Source organism: Ambystoma mexicanum, chromosome 6q (genome assembly GCF_040938575.1).
Source record: "Ambystoma mexicanum isolate Mex_15411 chromosome 6q, UKY_AmexF1_1, whole genome shotgun sequence".
In the NCBI taxonomy this organism is placed as follows: domain Eukaryota; kingdom Metazoa; phylum Chordata; class Amphibia; order Caudata; family Ambystomatidae; genus Ambystoma; species Ambystoma mexicanum.
In genome coordinates, this window is record NC_090937.1 from 1,346,466,797 (window position 1) to 1,346,487,690 (window position 20,894).

Here is a 20,894-nt window from a genome sequence, read left to right on the forward strand (position 1 = left end):
GAATGTACTTCGGAAAATAGCTGCCCCAGCATGTGGGCTAACTGGTCGGTTTCTGACGTTTCCATGACGCCCAGGTGGATTTTGATGTGAGGCTTTGTGTTCTGTAACGCTCACCTTGTATCCACGGGGACGTCACTCAGCCTGTTCTTACCTCTTACGACCTCAAACCCTTCGCTGGAGTCTACTCGACTGGAGACTGGGCCTGAACGACAGGATTGGTAGAGTTTAACTCCCTATTGTCTCTGTGTGCTTGAACCCCTTTTTCCCCGGGGTCAAACCCCTCCCTTTGATCCACAGCTCACCTTGTTTTCTTGGAAAATGTGCTCTCCATCCTGCTTTCAGCGCAGGGGCGCGTTGATTGATGCGGGCTCGTTGCTGCTTAGTTACTTCACTGGCAAGAGTCCGACAGGTAAGTATAATGAGTCTTTTGAACAGTTCTCTAACTTCGTTCCTTTCCTTCCTTAGATGATGGCCGGCTTCCGGGGATGGCGACGTGCTGCTGATATGAGTAGCGCTGAAGGTGAGTGAGAGCGCGATGCGCCCCTTTCGTATTTGTATTGCACTGAGTACTTTTTCTGTGTCTTTTAGGTAACGCGACGTTTTCAGCGTGGATGCTGGTTATGAAGAAGAAATGCGGTATGCGGCGCCTCTAGATGTTTCCACGCTAACCTGGCGTGTCTTTTGCCTCTTGCAGATGGATGAGAAGTTCCGGAGACAGAGTTCCCCCAGAGCGGCTGGGAGTCAGGTAAGCGTTTAAAGCTCGTACAGTCTTTAAAAAATAAGCGAAGATTTGCTGAATGCTTACTAATGGCTTTTTTCTGTTCTTTTCCCTTTTCCTTCGGAAGCGGCGTGCCGGGATGGGAATGACACTGCCGAAGATGCCCTCAGAACAGAAGGAGCGATGAATGATGGGCAGAAGAGCTGCAAGGTAAGGCTGTTCCTAACGGTGTTCTTGTTCTTGCAGGAGCTGAGCGCAGAAGAAAGATGCAGGCCTACTGGAGACCGATCTGAACACGGTGAGTGTCACGCTGCAGGTGCAGATAACACAAAGCATGTTTCTCAGCCTGGGCATGGCTTAAATAGTCTCTGGGTATCCCATGTGTCTCTGGGCTGAACCACACCCAAAAGACTAGACTGCACTTGCAGTTCTGGGAACGGAAATATGTGGGGGCATCCATCTTGTCCCCATCAATGCACTACAAGTCCAATCCCCAATGTTATCCTATGGGAGTGAGTGAGTCTGGTGCCACAAGCGCCAAGTCTGACTCCAAGTGGGTCCTTGGAGGGATGGAGAGGCCCTTGAGGGCCATGTAGGTGATCCTGGCCTGGCTCCAGCCTGACATCTTGGAGGGCTGGGGACATGAGGGGCAGGAATCATGACAGAAATTCTCTATGGATAGGATTAAGGACTACAGAGTTTAGGATTTTAGGATTGTCCTTTTTGTTACACATGGTGGCCCTTGTCCTGCATTTCTTTTAAGTTGAGTAGTAGCTACCATACACCTTAAATTACTTAGGGTGACTTGTAATCTATTCCAGGAGTCCGTAGGAAGGGGACGGGATATAGTAGTAAGCAGCTCCATTCAATGGCTGTTGTTCAGTTAGTCTATGGGCCTCATTACGTGTCTGGCGGTAACCGTGCCGGTAAAACCGGCAGGTTGCTGCCGGACCCGTAACGAATTACTGGCGCCTGACTTCCTGGTAACACTGGGGTATTCCGACCCCGGTGGCCGGGAAGTCAGGCGCCAGTAATTTTGTAAGTCCCCATTCGAATATATTGTGTCCTCCCATGTATTCCTCATCTTAGATATATCCTTACCTTTAGGTTTCGCCTCTGAAAACTTTTCCTCTCTCCAGCAAAGGGCGCTCCACTCAAGGCGGCAACGTCGATGTCCCTCGGCGGCCTCTGTCGAGTGACAACGTCATCTGTAGTATAATTGTCTCGAGCGCGCCCGTTGGTTTCAGTTCCATTTTTCCGTTAACTTCGCTTCGGATCGAAATAAAACGGCGATTCAGTCGCGGCAAATTATGTCGTCTTCTTCGAACCTGTCTACTCCGAAAACGGGGTTTAAGAAATGTCTAAGGTGCGGAAGAAAAATGTCCGACCCTCACCGTAACTGTCTTTGGTGCCTCGGGTCCGAACATCGGATCGATTGTTCATGCCAATCTATGACCCATAATGCCTTGAAAGAAAGACGAGGTAAACTGGCGGTGGGGGAGGAATCCCCAAAGTTTTCTTCGAGAGAGAAGAAAGACTCGGCTGAGTCTTCGGCAAAACACCATAAAAAATCCAGATCGAGGAGTAGATCAAGGAAGTCCTCTTCTTCTTCATCCAAAAAGGCAAAGAAGAGACAACACCCATCTCCCTCTTCTTCTTCTTCGACTTCAGAAGAAGTTATTTCTTGTCCAACTAAACATGACTCCCCTAGAAAGTGGGAAGCATTTAGAGAATCGATGATTAAAAAAATTTGAGAACGCGGCCTTGACCCCCTCAAAAATGTCTGTTGATGGTCATGCCTCTACTCACAAAATAAGTGACAGAGGAAAGTCTAAAACTAGAAAATCTGACAAATTGTTGAGGGTGTCTTCTAGGGACTCTTCCCAGACACCTAAAAAGACAGACCTTAAGAAAAAGGCTCCAGACATTGAAACGTCTTTAAAGACCTCAATTAAAACATCTTCAAAGCCTCTGTCGAAGGCTGTCGAGTATAAAGGGTCAACGACCCAGCAGAACAAAGTCACATTGAATGCTTTATCAACGTCCTCGAAGACTTCTTTGACGGCGTCGAGTGTTTAAAAGGCTCCTTCAACAACGTCGACTGCCTCGAAGATTCCTTCGACAGCATTCGTAGTGCCTTCGAAAACATCAAAGAATACCTCGATAACGTCGAAGGTATCAGCCACGACTTTGACGCCATCGACGCTTCTGTCGACGTTGACACCAATTACAGGGTTGAAACCTATTCCTGAGAAAGTATTTCACCCAGAAAGCAGACATGATTTTTTCCAAACTATATCAGCTATAAATGGAGGAATTCAACATATTCAGTTGTATATACATTTTGTTGAATGTAGTGTCTCCATTCAACAAAAGCTGCCTTGATTGCTTACATTTCCTTACCGTGTTCTTCACCAATTTTCATTCTTAATACACCTGTCATCTTTGTAATTAACCCAGATGTTAATTGTGTACCATCCACAGCCCTTACTTGTTCAGGAATTCCCTTAGTTACCACAGGCACTCCCAATCTTTCTGCTAAAGTGAAGTCCATAAAATTGCCAGTTGCTCCACAATCAATCACACATGGACCTCCACATTTTAATTTACCATCCCAATATAAGGATACATTAAGAGTGATATGTGGTATAGCAGTCTGAATGGTATTTGCTACAACTTGTCCTTTTCCAGGAAAAGAAGGAAGTCTTTTAGGAGCATGTGGGCATTTTCCTAGCTCGTCCTTTCAAACCTTAAGGTGAGAGTTAACGGGGAATTTCGGAGGTGGTCTGAGGAGAGTGAAAGAGGGAAGTGGGAGGCCGACGCGCTACTCCGCAGGTAGTTAATCCCCTTTCTCCATCTGCAGAAGGATTCTCCTGCGAGTCAGACAAGCGAGATTTGGGGGTCCTGTCCAGCCGGTCTTCCGAGTTCTGCGCATCACCTTAGAAGAGGCCACAGCAGTCCAGACCTGGTCAGCGTCTCCGTGGGAGTCAGGTGAGCGTTACAGTTTATGGGATGGGGTAGGAATTCACCTGTATATCAGGATGATGATATGACAGATATTTTGTCAGGAGGTCCTCAACCAGATCCCATACTTCCTTTTTATATTGCCGCCCTGCAAAGGAGAGCAAATGCTGCTTGGGAAAGACCAGAATCTATTCCAGCAGTGAATACAAAATATGTGGCAAAATACAGACCTTGTTACTCTGGTCCAGAGTATTTGGGTAAGCGTCCTTCTCCTGAGAGTCTTGTAGTGCAGGCAGCCACAGCAACAAAAAATGCTGCATACCCTAGAATCCCCCCTGATAGGGATGACAAAAAGATAGGTACATGGTCGAAAAAGGTCTTTACTTCAGGGAGCATGGCTCTAAAGTCCACCAATGTATCTTGTACTCCGGCTAGATTCAATTATACTCTGTGGGACTGCATGTCAGCGGCTGCTGAACACATCCCGGGAGGAGAGGAACGTGATGGTTTCCTATCCATAATTAAGGATGGTAAGGAGGCTTCGGGACAATGCCTTCAAGCAGGTTTGGACACTGCTGACAGTATCAGCAGGTCCATGGCATCTAGCACAGTGCTACGCAGATTTGTGTGGCTAAGGAAGTCAGGTTTCGCACCAGTTGTTCAATCTAGACTTCTTAATATGCCATTTGACGGCTCAAGGTTGTTTGGCAGCAAGGCGGATAAAAGTTTGGAGAAGCTGCAGACCTCCAAGGCAGCGGCAAAGTCACTCAGTGCCGCTATAAGACAACCTCAACAACGCCCCTAGACAGGCTCATCTTCCTGGAGGGGTCGTCCTTTTTGTTATTATTCCTCAATTATTCCTCAATTGGAAAAGAAAGGGGACAGGCCAGTCAAAGAGGGCAAAGGAAATTTCCTCGGGGGTGAGGAAGAGGTGCTAGATCTGCCCCGGCAGCGGCATCTGTCCCTTCAGCCGCTGCTGGTGCTGCCGCAAAACCACTCTGAGGTTTTGACTCACAAGACCCCAGTGGGAGGCAGGATCTCACAGCATCTGAAAGAATAGCAAGGCATTACTTCAGATGCTTGGGGACTGGAAACAGTATGCCAAGGTTACTGCCTTCCCTTTCCTAAGAAAACTCAGAATCACCCACTGGAATACAACCCTACCAAAAACCCAGATCCGTTCCTGTTGCAGGAAGTTTTGACCCTGCTACAGAAAGGTGCAATAGAACATGTACCTGCAGCGGAAACCCAGTATCTACCAGCCTTCGATTTTCTCAGGTTGCTCAGCCTCATGGCATCGTGCATTTTTCTGGTGCCAGAAGCCAGATTGAGGATGAGATCCCTTCAATGGGCCCTCAGGACTCAATGGTCCCAATTGTCAGGGGAAATGACAGATCTTTTACAAGTTCCAACCAGGGTAGCACAGGATCTACAATGGCGGGCTTGCAAGAAGCATATCCTCAGGGGAGAATCTTTTTGGCAACCATGGCCGGAGATAACAGTAGTAATGGACGCCTCACTCACAGGGTGAGGGCACACACCAACGAGTTCACAATCAGCGGTTGTTGGTCTCCATCCGAGTCCAGACTACACATCAACCTATTAGAGCTGAGGGCGATCAGACTAGCTCTGAAGGCCTTCCTGCCCTCTGTACGGGGAAAGAATGTCCTGATAATGACGGACAACACAGTGGCCATGTACTACCTCAACAAGAGAGGAGGAGTAGGGTCACTGCCACTGTGCAGAGAGGCAATGCAGCTCGGGTTCTGGGCAATACAAGAAGGGATCTCTCTATCTGCCATTCACCTAGCAGGAGAGCAAAACACAGTGACAGACGCTCGGAGCAGGCAGAGCTCAGTCTCCCCATTAGTGGGAACTAGTTCAGGAAGTCCTTCAAGAGATCTTCACCCTTTGGGGAACCCCTCAAGTGGATCTGTTCGCGACCATTGTCAACAGGAAGTGCAAACTGTACTGCTCAAGGCAATTTCCCCCGAGAGGAGCACTAGGAGACGCATTCGTAGTGGAATGGGAGTTTCCTCTTCTATATGCGTTCCCTCCAGTCCCTGTGATCCCTAAGGTAATCAGGAGGTTGAGAAAGTTCAGGAAAACCATGATCCTAATTGCCCCGTATTGGGTCAGGAGAACGTGGTACCCGGACCTTCTCGACATGTCCATCTGCCCTCCAATACGTCTTCCAAAAACAGAGGATCTTCTTTTGCAAGAGGGAGGTCACGTTCTCCATCCAGAGGTCAACACTCAACCTTCACGCATGGCTTCTGAGAGGTTGAGATACAAGGATTGGGACCTTCCGGACGATTTTATGGAGAGTTTCGTTTTCGGCCAGAAGGCCAGTAACAAAATCCTTGTACCGGTGTCGTTGGAACAAGTTCAGTAACTGGTGCAGGGATAAGAATGTGGATCCCTTTGAATGTGATATTCCAATGGTATTATCTTTCCTGTTACATTTAGCTAATCTGGGGATCCAGGTTAAGACCATAAAAGGATACATAGCAGCGCTATCTATCTTCAAGCGCTCTTCAGAAGAAAAATCTTATTTTAAGATACCTTTAATAATACAATTTCTTAAAGGTTTAAACAATGTTTTTCCACTAATACCTTTTCAAGTTCCTGTGTGGGATTTAAATTTGGTACTTACATTTCTGACATGTGCACCATTTGAGCCCTTACATTCTTGTCCGTTAAGGCTTCTTGCGTTAAAAACTATACTTCTAATTGCATTGACATCAGCCTGCAGAGTAAGTGAGTTGCAGGCACTGTCGAGTGGTACTCCTCACACCATCTTTCATAATGACAAAGTTGTCCTTCAAGTCAAACCCTCTTTTCTACCAAAAATAGTTTCAGACTTTCATCTGTCACAGAAAATAATTCTACCTGTGTTCTACCCTCCTCCTCACTCAAGTATGGAAGAGTAAAGACTGCATAGGCTAGATCCCAGAAGGGCTCTTAGCTTTTACATCTCAAGATTGTCAAAAATACGTCAGTGTGAACAACTATTTGTGGGATACACTGGTGGTAAATTAGGACTAGCTGTAACCAAACAAACATTATCAAAATGGATAATCTTAGCCATAACAGAGTGTTATAGGCTAGCTGGAAAAGATCCCCTTGAGGGTTTAAGAGCTCATTCAACTAGGGGCATAGCAACTTCAACAGCACTTAAGAGGGGTGTCCCTGTACAAGACATTTGTGCAGCAGCCACATGGTCATCCATGCATACTTTCATCAAACATTATGCTTTGGACTCAACTACCTCTCAGGGAGGTCTATTTGCCAAATCTCTACTACATTGGGTACATGACTAAAAAGACACCTGTACTCCTGCCTCCAATAGAAAACTGCTTTGGGAGTCTATCTAAGATGAGGAATACGTGGGAGGACACAATCCATTCGAAGAACAAGTTACTTACCAACTGTAACGTTCTTTCAATTGGATGTTCCTCCCACGTATTCCTCATCGACCCTCCCATCCTACCCCACAGTACAGTTTACGTGGTTTACACTCTTTATTCTTTCAGGGCTTGGGTCAATAAGAGGCATGCCTTTGTTTATAATACATGTCCTCTGATGCACGAAAAAACAGAACTGAAGCCAACAGGCGCGCTCGAGGCAATTATACTACGGATGACGTCGTCACTCGACGGAGGCTGCCGAGGGACATCGACGTCGCCGCCTCGAGTGGAGCGCCCTTTGCTGGAGAGAGGAAAAATGTTCTGAGGCGAAGCCTAAAGGTAAGGATATATCTAAGATGAGGAATACGTGGGAGGAACATCCAATCGAAAGAACGTTACAGTTGGTAAGTAACTTGTTCTTCCCATGGAGTACCATAGGACTCCATGAGAATGGGGACCACGGAAGCACCGGCACTGTTAACAACGGTGCCAGTGCTTCCGTGAAACTCTGCGGGCGTGTGCTGTCGTACTGTGTCTGTCCGGAAACACCGGTGCCGGTAGGCAGAGCCTGCATGTGAGTGATGCAGCAGCTGTGCATACGTTTCCTCTGCTTTTTTATGCATGGCAAGAAATGCTTCCTTCTCTACATATATCCCCAGTGTCACTTTGGACAGTACTTTGAGTACTTTTTAAAATGCCCATTAATTTTTACTGTTCTACCTCTACATTCTTGAAGATTTTACTGGGTTTTGGTGAAAAATCCATGACTATGTTTTGTATCTGTTTAGTGTAGTGCTTCAAGTGATTTGCCGTTAAGATCATTTCCCATTTTATCAGTCATAGCATCCAGGAAATGCATCACGCCTACATATAACGTGTTTTATTAGAAAAATGTAGTATAGCTTGTTTCTCTGCCTGCTCAGGAATTCTTAACCAAACAGAGCTAGAGTAAATCCAAGTCAGAAGGGTTTTGGGGAAACTGTAACCCAGGGTGTGCTCCGAATACAAACCAGAGAGAAGCATGTGGTGGGATTTAGGGACATCTAAGACATCATTGCCTCAGGAGTAATGCTAGTTATAATCGGGTGTCACACCTCAACCATGTCTGAAGGGTTCTGAGGAGACTGTAACCTAGGATGTTTGTTTGTTTGTTTGTTTGTTTGTTTTATTTATAACGTGCACCTGACCCATGGGTAACTAGGCGCTTGTGTGAAAGGTAATGGTTACATGGCACAGAATATACATTTTATACATAGTTATACAAAGGAAATGCGATTTGTACAGTCCAAATAAAATTACGTGGCATAGTATATACATTTTGTACAGGAGTGACGCAGTTTGTATAATCTGGATATAATTACATGCTTAAGTATTTAGATTGGTCAGTATACAAGGAATATATGTCATAACATTAGGTCATAGCAGTGGTAAGAGTGGAGAGTAGTGTTTGAGTTTTGTTGAGTATCCACGTGATAACGGGATTTCTGAATTTGTCAAATGCTTGAATAATTTGAATGTTATGAGGGAGAGTGTTCCATAGCTGAGTGGCTAGTACCGGGAAGCTGGCACCACCAGCTCTTTTTAAATTAAATTTAGGCACCACCAGACATGGTGTGTTGGAAGATCTAGTGAATCTATTGGGCACTTTCCAGGTGAATTCGTCTGTGAGATAAGGAGGGGCTTGACCATTAAGCACCTTGTGAGTGAGGCAGATAGTTTTTAGGTCGATTTATTTCTTGTATAGAGAGCCACTTGTGTTGTTTTCTAGTTACTGAAATGTGCTCTCTTCTGGGGATGTTTAATGCCGCTCTTAGCGCATTATTTTGCATAATCTGCAGTTTATTTGTAATGGATTTATTGGCGCCTAGGTAAAGGCTGTTGCAATAATCCAATTTGGATTGTATGAGAGCTCTAGCCAGTGTGAGGCAACTGGTGGGTGATAATAAGGGTCTACAGGCCCTGATCAACTTGCCGGTATAGGCAGTGGCTGAGGAGGTCATGTTTACCTGTTTAATTAGGTTAGACTGCGCATCAAGGTAAAAACCTAATGTTTTTACATTTTTGGCTACGGGTATATTATTCCCATCAATGATGGTACTTGTGTAGTTAGGACCCAGTTTAAGAAGGTTGTTAGGTGAGCCGACTAGAAGTAACTCAGTCTTATCATCATTCAGGTAGAGACCGTGTATGGCCATCCATGCCGGAATGATGGTGTAGACCTCGTTAATCCGAGCAACATCTTTATCATCGGTTCCTGATAGAGGTAGGAGAATCTGGGTGTCATCTGCATATTTCGTGCAGGTGACACCCAGACGGTCCAGTTTGTCGAATAGTGGCTTTGTAAAAATGTTGTTCAAAGTGGTCGAGACGCAGGATGCTTGTGGGACTCCGCAGGTGATGGGGATGGGATCAGCAGCCGCTGGGGTGAGAACACTTGCATGGTTCTATTTGCAAGGAAAGATTGGATCCAAGTGACTGCCGAGCTAGAGAAGTGAGCTGCTGATGATAGGTGATCACAAAGTATTTTATGGTCTACCAGATCAAAAGGAGCTGAGAGGTCTAGGAGGAGTAAAATGGCCACTTTGCCTTTGTCTTTCAATTCGTCAATCTGGCTTTTGAGATCAACAAGGGCAGTTTCTGTTCCATGCAATACAAACCGGAGGGACGTCTCTGGTAGGATTCAAGGACATCTAAGCCAGCATCACCACAGGAGTAATGCTCGTTGTAATCAGGTGCCACACCCAAACATCACCTTTAACTTTGGGGCTAAACGTCACCCTCAACAGATGGAAAATATATCAACTCATCTGAAAGTCAAGAGACCACCGTCCCGGAAGGCCAACACTCATGAGTGATGATTATAGAAGGGTTCCATGAGTGACTAACTGAGAGAACTGTGTTTGTGTTCAAACTCTTCATGAGAAACCCATCCATCCACACCACAAACAGTATGAAAGGTAACAAATGAACTCAGGACAAAAGACCTACTCTAGATTAGACTTGTTACAAACTTTCCTCTCAGTAATTATGTTCTACCCATGATTTTATCCATGTTTGGTTCAAAATGTGCTCAATCTCCTAACAGTAAATGGAATTAAGTCCATATGTTCAAACCTGACATGAGTCTAAATTCATCTAACGATCCTCTAATCTGTGACACCAATCGTGCCGCACTGTAGAGTGAATAGTTTTTCGTTCACTGATTAATCATGACACACCCACAGCCAAGGGTGTTTCTCAGGCTGCACTACAGTTAGCAAGATTGACATACAGAAGATTTCTTTTGAAAAATTCATGATTGTTAGGAGTGACCGGGGGTCATCTGGGTCTCTCCAAGCAAACCTTGAGATCACCCGGACAGCCTACCAGGGTTCTACAAGATCCCATTTAAGAGTAAGTACTTGTGTTTTTTTCACAGGGCACTGAAGAGGGATCCATGACAGCGCTCCCAGGACATGGCAGTGATCAAGCTACAGGAAATGAAACAAACAAATGTTTTCTGTTGATAAATTATGTTGCTAAGCACTTAATACCTGCAATAGTTTTCTCTCTTTTGCGACATAAACGATATGCGCCTGTTAGGTAAGATGTTCATATCAATGATAAATATTCCTGACCTGTGTCAACCCCAGAACATTTTGCTGGACTGGTAGATTATTTTTCCCTATACCTCAGTGAGTGGGAAGCTTTTTCCACACTCAGTCTTTTACTCTTTTAATGGGTGTCATTTTTAAGACTCTCCATAGTGTCTTATAATGTTATCCTCTTAGACAACTTTTGGCACATACTGCCTATTGTTGCTGGGTTGCCCTTGGGGCTTCCCCTTTTAACATTCTCTGGCTAACCTTATGAGAACTACAGTTCCCAAGGGTAGAAATGATCTTTGGATCCCTTTTACATTTTATTAGGTGAAACCAGCACACCCCAGTTCATGTGGAGTGATGAGGGATGTAATGTATCCCCTTCCTCATTTTAACTGTAACATTCATGTTACAAGGACAAACTTACCTTTAATGGCTGGTGGCAGTGAACCTTTTTGTTGATTCGGTGAACCTTTACTGTGGGCTGTTTCCATCGCTCCGGTAAAGGCACCTATGGGTGCTTATTTTACCAAAATGGCCCCCGCCTTCTTTTTTCACCATTTTAGTGTTCCTTGCCCTTTTGTGTTCCTTCTCCTGACAACTAGGATGGGAAATTACTTTTTGTTACTTTTAACTTCAGCAGGAATCCTGTGGAATCCCTGCCCAGGTTCCAAAGTGTCTGTGAAGGTAGGAAGCGAGGGAGGAGCCCAAAACTCCACAGCCCTTTGTCTTCCAGCCTGACTGAGAATCCAGTTCTAACACGGAAGCTGGCTGTCCTGAAAGGAGATGAAACCGAAGAGGAAGATGCAGAAACAAAGGTCGTAGCGATTTCCAGTGACCAGAGAGCCTGCTGGGTAAACAGAGCCTTCTGTTTCCTTCGTTCCAATCGACCTGGGCATCCCAAAACGGATGCCTCTGACCCAGAGCCTGGTGAGACCCACTAGCCCCAAGAAGACCTCCATTTTGAAACAACCTACATTGTGCTGTGACCTTGCGGGGCAATACCCCAATACCCTAGGGTCTCGAGCCATTGTGTGGTGCATGGTCTTCTGAATTCCGAATCTTGCTAAAACTTTGTGGGCATCCTGCTGGACCTCGAGAGACGTGAATCGAGTCCAGAAAATTCCCCTCATCAGAGTGCTGGACCTTGTAAACAACGAGAATCCGACCAGCGATGTTCTGTCTTCTTCTGTGCTCCTTCAAAAGGCGCCAAATCCACAGAGTCGCATCCAGCCGCAAGGCAAATCTTGCCTGGAGCCTTCCCTGCTGCAAACATACTCTCAAAGTCCTGTCTTGTAGACAAAGGAATCCATTGACTGGGTTTTTGGCTGCATATCCTGAAGTATTCCTGCTACAACACTTGTTCTGTGCTGAGGTACTATGTTGGCTGGGGTATTTACTTACCTTCAGTCTCATGTGATTCCTGTGTATCCTTGGGGTGCTACTGTGATTGGGAGCTCTCTCGTCCAGTTCACCCAGGCCCACTCTTGGAATCCTCCTAGGGTGTCTTCTGTGAAGTCCCTGGACCCTAACTAACTTTCAAAGTTAACTACTGACTTGTTTGCCCAGTCTTCCACAGGAACTCTGACTTTGCCTGCTACTGAGCCCTATCGCACCCTGCCTACTGATGGCTCCTAGACCATTAGGGTCCCTCTTCTGCCTCTGAGAGGACTCATGTACTAGAATTGGAAAGGGCTAGATAATTTAAAGGGACTGCCTTGAAAAGTAGAACAAGTGTTTAAAAGTGGACTTACTTGTAAAAGTGTTAGTGGGTAACTTCCAACTCTCAGAGGGAATAGTTACAAAAAGTTATTTTGTACCTTATATATTTTCTGCCCTTCTGAAAAGTATATAAAGGATTTACTTACCTTGAATAAGCTGCACGACTTTTTAAATAAGTATTCTCAAAGTCTTGCTTTCCTTAGAAACTGTTGCGCCCTTCTAACAGACAGTAGATAGAAAGTTAACTTACTCACCTACGAATTGGGATCCCCTCTTCCCAAGGGTAATGCTGTTGGTTTCACTTTATTATTCCTGTTAGGATAATTGTATGAGTGTCCTCAATTGGGTCTTGCGTCCCCTGACTTGCTGTTAGCCTGTCCAGAATAAGTCTGCCTTACCTCTTTTTTTTTTTAATTGTATTTACCAAAAACTATTTGGTTTTAACAAAGTTGGAAGAGCCTTTTTCTCTTTTTCTTATAAAAACAAGAAACTTGGTTTTGTATCCTTTTTCTTTGCCTTGTTCTATCAGAATAAAGGCGTGCTGCAAAATCTTTGCCGAGGTGATTGCCCAAGATGTTTTCTGTCCGCTTATTAGCCGTGGCCACCAAGTCTCCTCTTCACGTAGAGATGAAGCCTCCAGGACAGTTGACAAATAAGCCTTTTTCAGCGTTGTTAGCGCAGGGCAAGAAGTTAGTAGGTGTCGAACCGTTTCTACCGCCTCTTCCTCTTTACATAATCTGCAGGAGTTTGATGAGCCGTTGCCTCTGATGAACAACAGGTCATTGGTTGGCAGCTGGTTTAGCCTTGCTTTCATAAAGAGCTGTCTCAGTGGTCTACTAGGACATTTTTTTATAAATTTCTCAGAGATCGCTGTATTTTCGCTGCAAAGGAGGTAGATGACTTAAAAGTTTTTTTTTCTGTCATCTCTAGGGTAGTAATCCAATCCAATTCCTCCAGTTTCCTCTTTATTCTGAGAGGATTTGTCAGCAGGTCCTCTTGTGAGCAGGCAATGGAATTTAGTTGTTCTTTCTTTTTATTCGCCCATGTAACAAGAGTCTTTGAGCTTCCTGTTTTGATTTCAGTCGCCATCAAGTTGTATAGGTTTGGTGATTCTGGCAGAAGAATTTTCCTGTATAGGGACATGCTGTTATTTTCCACTACGGCTTTTAGTGAAATCAGCCCTAGTTCTTTTCTTATTGCCGGTAGTGAAGTAGATTTTGGAACCGAAAGCAGAGACCTCCAAAAGAAAGCTTCGATTTTGGGCCAGATTTTGTCTGGTAGCAGTTGCATAGCCTCAACACCATATGTCAGGCATGGGATGACCTTTGAGTTGTAATATTTTAATACTGCTAACAGCGAGAAACGCCCAAACTTATTGTCCAGCATTCTTGCTTGTGTGGTCATAGTGCGCGCCTTGGACCAGATGAACCTTTGCATGCTTGTTTCCTGTTTGGTGTTGTCCAACATGACCCCCAAGTAATTGAATTTCGGGACTATTTCTGTCAGCGTGTTTTCCAAGGGCCATGAGGCTGTTGTAGCGCATTTGTTCTTTTTACCCAAAATATCTATTTTTGTTTTTTCTATGTTGATTTGCAGTTTATTTTTATTGATATATTCTGCCAGATTTAGTATTTGAGGCCTATCGGAGTCTGGTCGATCACGTTGGTGTCATCCGCATAAAGGATTCTAGGGACTTGTATAACTCCAACCTTAGGCGGGAAGGCCCTGAAAGCTTCCGTAGATTCTTTGTAATCTCCAATAAATGCTGTGAACAGAGCCGGCGCTAAGGGGCATCCCTGTTTTACGCCCCTCATAATAGGAATACTTTCCGATAGCAGGTCCATTCCATTTAACTTTACCCGCATCGATGTTTTGGAGTGCTGTTATCGGGTCCAGGATGTTCTTCGGACAGTTTGCTGCTGAGAGTTTGTTCCACAATAAAGATCGTTCCACCTTATCAAAGGCCTGAGTGAGGTCAATGAAGGCTAGATAGGTGTTTGAAGACCCCTCAAGTGATTTACTTTTCAGGAGGCTCAGGATCATGATGTTGATTGAAGCCCCCGCATTCTTTTGGAAGCCAACTTGGAAGGAGTCATGCAATGGATCGGACCTTATCCATGCTTGAAACTTCTTGAGCAGAAGCATGCCGAAGACTTTACCTATGCAGTCTAGGAGCGCAATCGGTCTGTAGTTAGATGGATCTGCTCTGTTGCCCTTTTTGAAAATGGGTACTACCACGGATGAAGTCCATGAAATCGGCACTGATTTGACTGCAGCACAATCTTCGAAGACTTTACTAATGAAAGGCACCCACTCATCTGGGAAGGATTTAAGGTCTATGTTAGTGATGCCATCGGGGCCTGGTGCGCGCAAAGTTTTCAGTTTACTTATGGTACATTTAATGTCCTCTTCATCTGAAAGTTTATACCATTCCAGGTTACTTTCTCTCGCTTCTATTTCCATATTCCCGTCAGGGTCTTGGAAGAGGGCTGAGAAGTGCGCTACCCATGCTTCTTCGATCGCGCAATTTGCCTGTGATGGGATAGTATGTGCCCCAGATTGCGACCAAAGTTCACTAGTGTTTTTACTTCCTAGTTTCTTTAACATCTCCTCCGCATCTTTTTGGTACATGGAGATTCGATGCTGTCTCAGCCATTTCCTGAAGTTTTTTCTCGCCAGGCATGCTTCCTTTAAGGCTGTCCTGTTTATTTTTTTAGCCTTTCTTGTTAGGCTTCTTACTACGGCTCTTTTTGCGAATAGGGTCTTGTCGTATTGATGGTTTTTAGGATCCATCCCTGCCGCCTTTTTCGTTCTGGTTCTTATTTGAAATGGAGTTAGTAGTCTTTGTGTCTTTGCGTTGGCCTTCTTTGCGATAGTTTAGAGGTCTGCAGCTGGCTGTTCACTCTGTGAGGCGCGGGAGAAATGAGTACCCTTTAGGTTGCTGGTAGCTCCTTATAGTATATAGAGGTTTTACTTACCTTGCATAGCTGTGGGCCATCCAAAAATATGTTAACAAGCTATTGCCTCCCTAAGTCTGTGAACTGAAAAGCAACTGTAATTGAATATTACACCCCAAGGTCTAACTCCCCTAGAATAACTGTGTTATCCTGAATCAGAGTTATCAGTTTTTATTGTTCCTAGAGTAGGTTTTCCACTATTCAGGAAGGTATATTGTCCAGTTGACTTACTATGTGATTTCTTGCTGAGTGTCATGGTACAATTGCTAGGGCCTACTTATCTGTATTACTGTAAGTAATCCAAAAATAACTATTGGTTTTAACTTCCCTAGAACTCCTGTTAGGTGTTCCAAAAAAGGTTATATGCTTGGGTTTGTGCCTGCAAGCATAGTGGTGTATTTTTTACAATGTGTGTATATTATCTGTGAAAGTACCTGTTTCCCCCAAGAATGATCTGTGCCTACTTGTATTTAAATAAATTTATGTTTTACAATACATAGTGTTTCTCTGGACCATATATGCACTACAGATTCTTTGTACTGATTCTACAGCTCTTTCTCCCTCCTAAAATAAGCCTGGCTGCTCTGTCTACGCTACCATATACTCAGGTGGTACAGCCTTATACGAAGACCGGAGTCTTGTATTGTGTCAGTTGAATGGTTTTACTAAGTCCATAGTTGGACTTCAGAAAAATTGTCCTAACAGTGCCCATAGCCACAACTAGCCTTAAGCTGACAACATTGAAAGCAGTGTTTCTGGTAGCTGCTACCTCCAACAAGCTGTGCTAGAGCGATACAGATGCAGAGATCAAGTGATGAGGATGGTTGGGTATCATTGGGAGGTGAAAGCACTGTAAAACTCTGTGACCAATTCTAGGAGAGACTGTAGCTTTAAACTGTAATCTTGAACCCAGTCAATTCCAGAATTTCCTTAATTTCAAATAAGAGGATGTTCAAGCAGTGGAGAGCCAGGAGGGTGAAGGAGCAAAAGCTGGATACTGTACAAGTTGGACAGGGTTTGGTTAAATTAAGAACATCTTGCTACCATAACTTGCGAAGAAGAAAATATAGGTAGGAATGTGAGGCAATACAAAAATGAATTTCATAGGAAGCAATTGTGCATGGCTAGCTCACCCTTGTGAAGGCAGTGCACAGAAGCAGGTGAGGGTTGTAGTTCGGTGTACGTCGTTCAGTGCCATGTTAAGCAGAGCAAAGGGGCATGCAGAGGAGGGGGAGAGAGCAGGCAATATTCCAGCCTGCTGGAGACCAGGATGTTTGAGATTTTTTGATGAGTGAAAGATGAGATGGCAATGAATTTCACAGATATTCAGCAGGTTAAGCCTAACAATCTTCAGGGTCGAGGGGGATCAAGTGCGAAAGTTTCAAGTCATTGTCCATGAACCCCCAGATTGCAAGTCTTGCTAGATCTGGTAAGGTGGTTAGGGAGAAATGGATATAGGCAGAGCTCTATATACAATTTTGAAGTGTCATTATTTTGCTCCCTATTTTTGAAAGTTTTGAGTAAAATAATTCTAAAACGGGCATTGTTTTGTAATCTTTAATTTAATGCTCCTAGTAATGGATGCACATTTAAAGATGCATTATTACCTTAAAGTACTAATTCAGGTCAGGCAGTAAACATATTAGACCTCCTTTCTGTGTCACTACTCTGCTGGTACCACTAATCTTAAAGTATCTGTGGGGTGGTGTGGGTGGATGCATAGATCCTCCTCCTATGTATATGTTTTGTATTTTTTGTTGGGAGAATGTTCTGTTATGATGGGGTGAGAGCGGTTAGTAAGCTGCTTATCTGTTGGCATGGATATGCATGAGAAGATCAGGGAGTGTGGCATCGGATGCAAGAAGGATAATCACTTCTGTTTAGGAGGTGTACAACCTCAATTAGTTATGTGCCCTCCAGTGATGGATGGTAGGTAGACTGTTACTGATGCAAGATGACAACATATGAGTGAAGGAGGAGAAAGAGAAGATGATTTGACTGTTATCAACAAATAGATGCTTTATCAATGCAAAAGATACACAGGGGATGAGTTTTCAGAGCATAAAAGGTGTGTGGATGAGGACACCAAATATTCACCTGTGTGAACCCCAAAGGAGAGGGTGTTTCACTAAATGAAAAGGTGGAATCGCCCAAGTAGGTAGTCGCTGATATGGTTGAAGTTTACACTTTTGAGAACTATGCAATAGGGAGGAAGGAGAGAGATGGAACAATAGTTGGTTGGTTATTAGCATCATTGGTAAATTTCCGTCAAAATGGGTATTATGATGTCCACCTTGAAAAATTATTATTATAATTATTATAATAATTGTTCTTTTATAACACACTAAATACCGAAGACCAGTTTCTAAGCGCGAGACCGGAATTCAAACCTCTATTGCTATGTGTTGTCTTGCTTCTAAGACAAACGTGTTGCCCCTGAGCTATCCTCTCGGCCTAAACATGCTCCCGGTTTAAACATGCAGGGACGACACCAATGGAAAAGAAAGTGTTGAACAATGGTGAGCAATAGGTGAAGGTTAAGTGTGCCAGCTCCTTGACTATTTGTGGTGCTGAAAGGGTCAGCTAAATTACAGGTGGGGGGAGCAGCCCAGTGGATAGGTACCTTCTCAGCCAAATTTGTGCAACCAGATAATGAGGAGATAGCTAGGATTGGTGGAGAAAATGGCCAACAGGTTCTCCCATATCTCTGAGTTTTTAAAGAAGTTGACAGTTGAGAGGGATGAGGGAAAGGAGTGTGGGGGCAAGCATTGAATGTGCACTCATCTATAGCTTGGGTGTACGAGTGCGGGTCCACAAAATTAGGTTATTGAAACAGTTTGGCTTGGCTGAGTCCAGAGCAGTAGTGAGTGCAGAGAGTGATTCCTTGCAGAAAGCAAGGGAGACAGGGGTGGGTTTTGCTCCAGCAGGGCGGTGGAGGATGTAGCGGTTGTCCATAGCTGTTTAATTGATAAGGTGGGAGACATGGTTAATTGCCTGGATGTAGAAGATCGAAGAATCAAGCAGGGTATTGGTGCTCAAACAGAGCTAGCAGTGCCAAAGTGAACTTCATAAATGGCAATTTAATGGAGTTTGGCAGAGGTGGTGAGAAATCTTGATGAGATGTCCTGGTTCGGTCTAGAAAGAATGACATGGAGACTTAGACAGTTAAGTGTTAAAGGGAGTGGTCAAAAGGTGATGAAGAGACAAAGTGTAGATGAAGTAAGTTGACATGTGTATGGGTCACTAGGTCATGAAGTGTGATCAGAGAATGGTCACAGAATGAACAGATAGTGTGACGTCCAGCCATACACCATTGGTTTTGATTGTGGTGGTGAGCTTGCGAGTTCTTCATGAGTGTCACTTGGACTTCAGTGGTAAGAGATTAGAGGAGGAGGTCAAGATCATGGAGGAAGAGATTGAGGGTGCTAGAGAGCTGATAGATGATGGTTGTTGATGGTTGTAGAAGATAGTGATGGGGATTCAAAATTCGAAGGCAGAATGTCACAAAGCCACACCACCAGTAGCAGCGTTATGCATCTAACCCATTTTTCAGTTACCTTTATAATGGTAAAACCAGCCAAATCATTAATTGGTAGGTCTATTGCATTAAGCATTCTGGAGTGCTCTTTCAGCAACTTGCTAAAGCAACATTGGTCGATTTTCAGAGGCACATATCCAGAGCACTAACTTGTTCCATTCCTCTTGCTTTTTGTAAGGATTACTCTCTGAATTCTATTTGTATTCCACATACAGTTTTCAATAATCTTTTTTGATTTCGCTAGAGTAAGTGTTGAGTCCAAATTGCCACCAAGATTTCTTTTCATGCTTTGAAATCATCCATGAAAATTGAGAAAATTAGATTAGGCTTAGCAGGAAGAACAAACTAATCACAGTAGTGATTACTTTACTCCTAATCCATATTACCCTCTCCTTCATTCAACCCTTCCACCACCCCCAATAAAGCATAGCTGTCTGCCATATACGACCTGGACAGATCAAAAAGGAGAAAGTGGAGTTAGTGGCGATGCAGCCAGACGCACATGTCTCTGCACATGAAACTCTGCTTTCCTTTTTATAATGGTGAATTTGCTGCAGTGGCACAAGGTCCCATTCCCTATGGGACCGACATTCCATGAGACTGAAAGAATTAGGACACTAACAGATGTACAGTCAATACTATGGTTAGTAATATGTTCTGAAGCAATTATGTTTGAAGTCTTGGGTCATTCTTGATTCACTAATATGTAATATATTCTCTGTTAGGATTTAGCAACTTCAGCAATTTAACAGAACATAAAAAGACTCATGCAACTGATAAGGTATTTGTCTGTGATGAATGTGGAAAATCATTCAATATGCATCAAAAGCTTGTGAAGCATGGAATCCGACATAAAGGAGAAAGACCGTACATCTGTTCAACATGCGGTAAGTTGTAGAGATCTACAGAGACATGCTAATAAGAGGTATATTCACTATGTTATCTTTATCACATGGTCATTGGCTATGGATTTTAATGGGGAGAGAGGAGAAATGCAAGATAACTATGTTGTTGGGTTGACAGAGTAAGACTGGAAGTGCCTCGAACTTGGGGTGTGGATCTGTTTCTATTTGTCCAGTGTCGAGAGCATGCTGCCATTTATGTCCAGAGGGGAGCCTTGCGTGCCTGTGGTTTTAAGACGCATTTGCTTGGACTTTGATATGAAAGTTGATTATAACAGTGTAGCTTTCTGTTTGATTTCTATTGGGGAGGGGGGTTATTAACTTGCTGTGTGCAAATGGCTTACTTGGTATGCGTGTAGTGGGTTGAGGGTAGAAGTTGAGAAGGTTAGTGCGGGGAGGCTAGTGGGCAACTTGGAGCATCCATCCAGTGTAGTGGTGCCCATTGAGTAAAGTTGTTGAGAGGACTGGGCCTGATTGAGACACCCTAGAGTGGGCTGGTAGCTGTAGTAGTAGATAAGTGTGCAGACATCTTTACGAGAGTGAGGGAACACAGGGAGGAGAGGGAGACATAGGAAACATGCAGCATTGTTTTGGCAGTGGGTTACAATAGTTCCTGGGGGAAGTTCAGAGGGGGCATAGTCCTGGTTGGATCCCCAGGAGAACCATGGCCTGCTACAAAGTCATGGAGCAATGTCTAGGAGGCAGTTTTTTGAATGACATTGACTATCCGGAAATAAAATGTGGTTGGGCACTAATTGTATTGGGCACTAGGGGCGAAAGTATGAGAGCAAAACCCGGTGGGCAGAACCACACTAGGGAACCTGGAAACAGTAGAGTATACAAAGAAACGAATAGTGACACAAAAGAATTGCCCAAAAGCGTGTCAAAACTGTATGTGAATTTGAAAACAAAACAATAAAGTGATCAGGTCCATTCTGGTACTTTTGAAGTGGCAAGAGTAAAAGTGTTAACAATTAAGATGCACATTGAATCTTATCAAGAGGAGAGCAGACAGTGAACACAAAGAAGCAGAGGAATTCAAGGGAGAGGGTAACATAAGAAATGAGAATTGGCCACCAGTTTTGGATTGTGTATAGGCCTT

The 20,894-nt window shown here is 44.1% G+C and overlaps 1 protein-coding gene across 2 annotated transcripts in view; it reads left to right on the forward strand.

The window, feature by feature from the left end:
• Positions 1-20,894, forward strand: part of ZBTB49 (zinc finger and BTB domain containing 49) — a 320,838-nt gene that overhangs the window by 166,030 nt on the left and 133,914 nt on the right. For both annotated transcript variants that reach the window (XM_069631964.1, XM_069631965.1), the window contains one exon: positions 19,616-19,777. In XM_069631964.1, the coding sequence (XP_069488065.1) occupies positions 19,616-19,777 (162 nt within the window). The remainder of the gene's footprint in view (positions 1-19,615; positions 19,778-20,894) is intronic.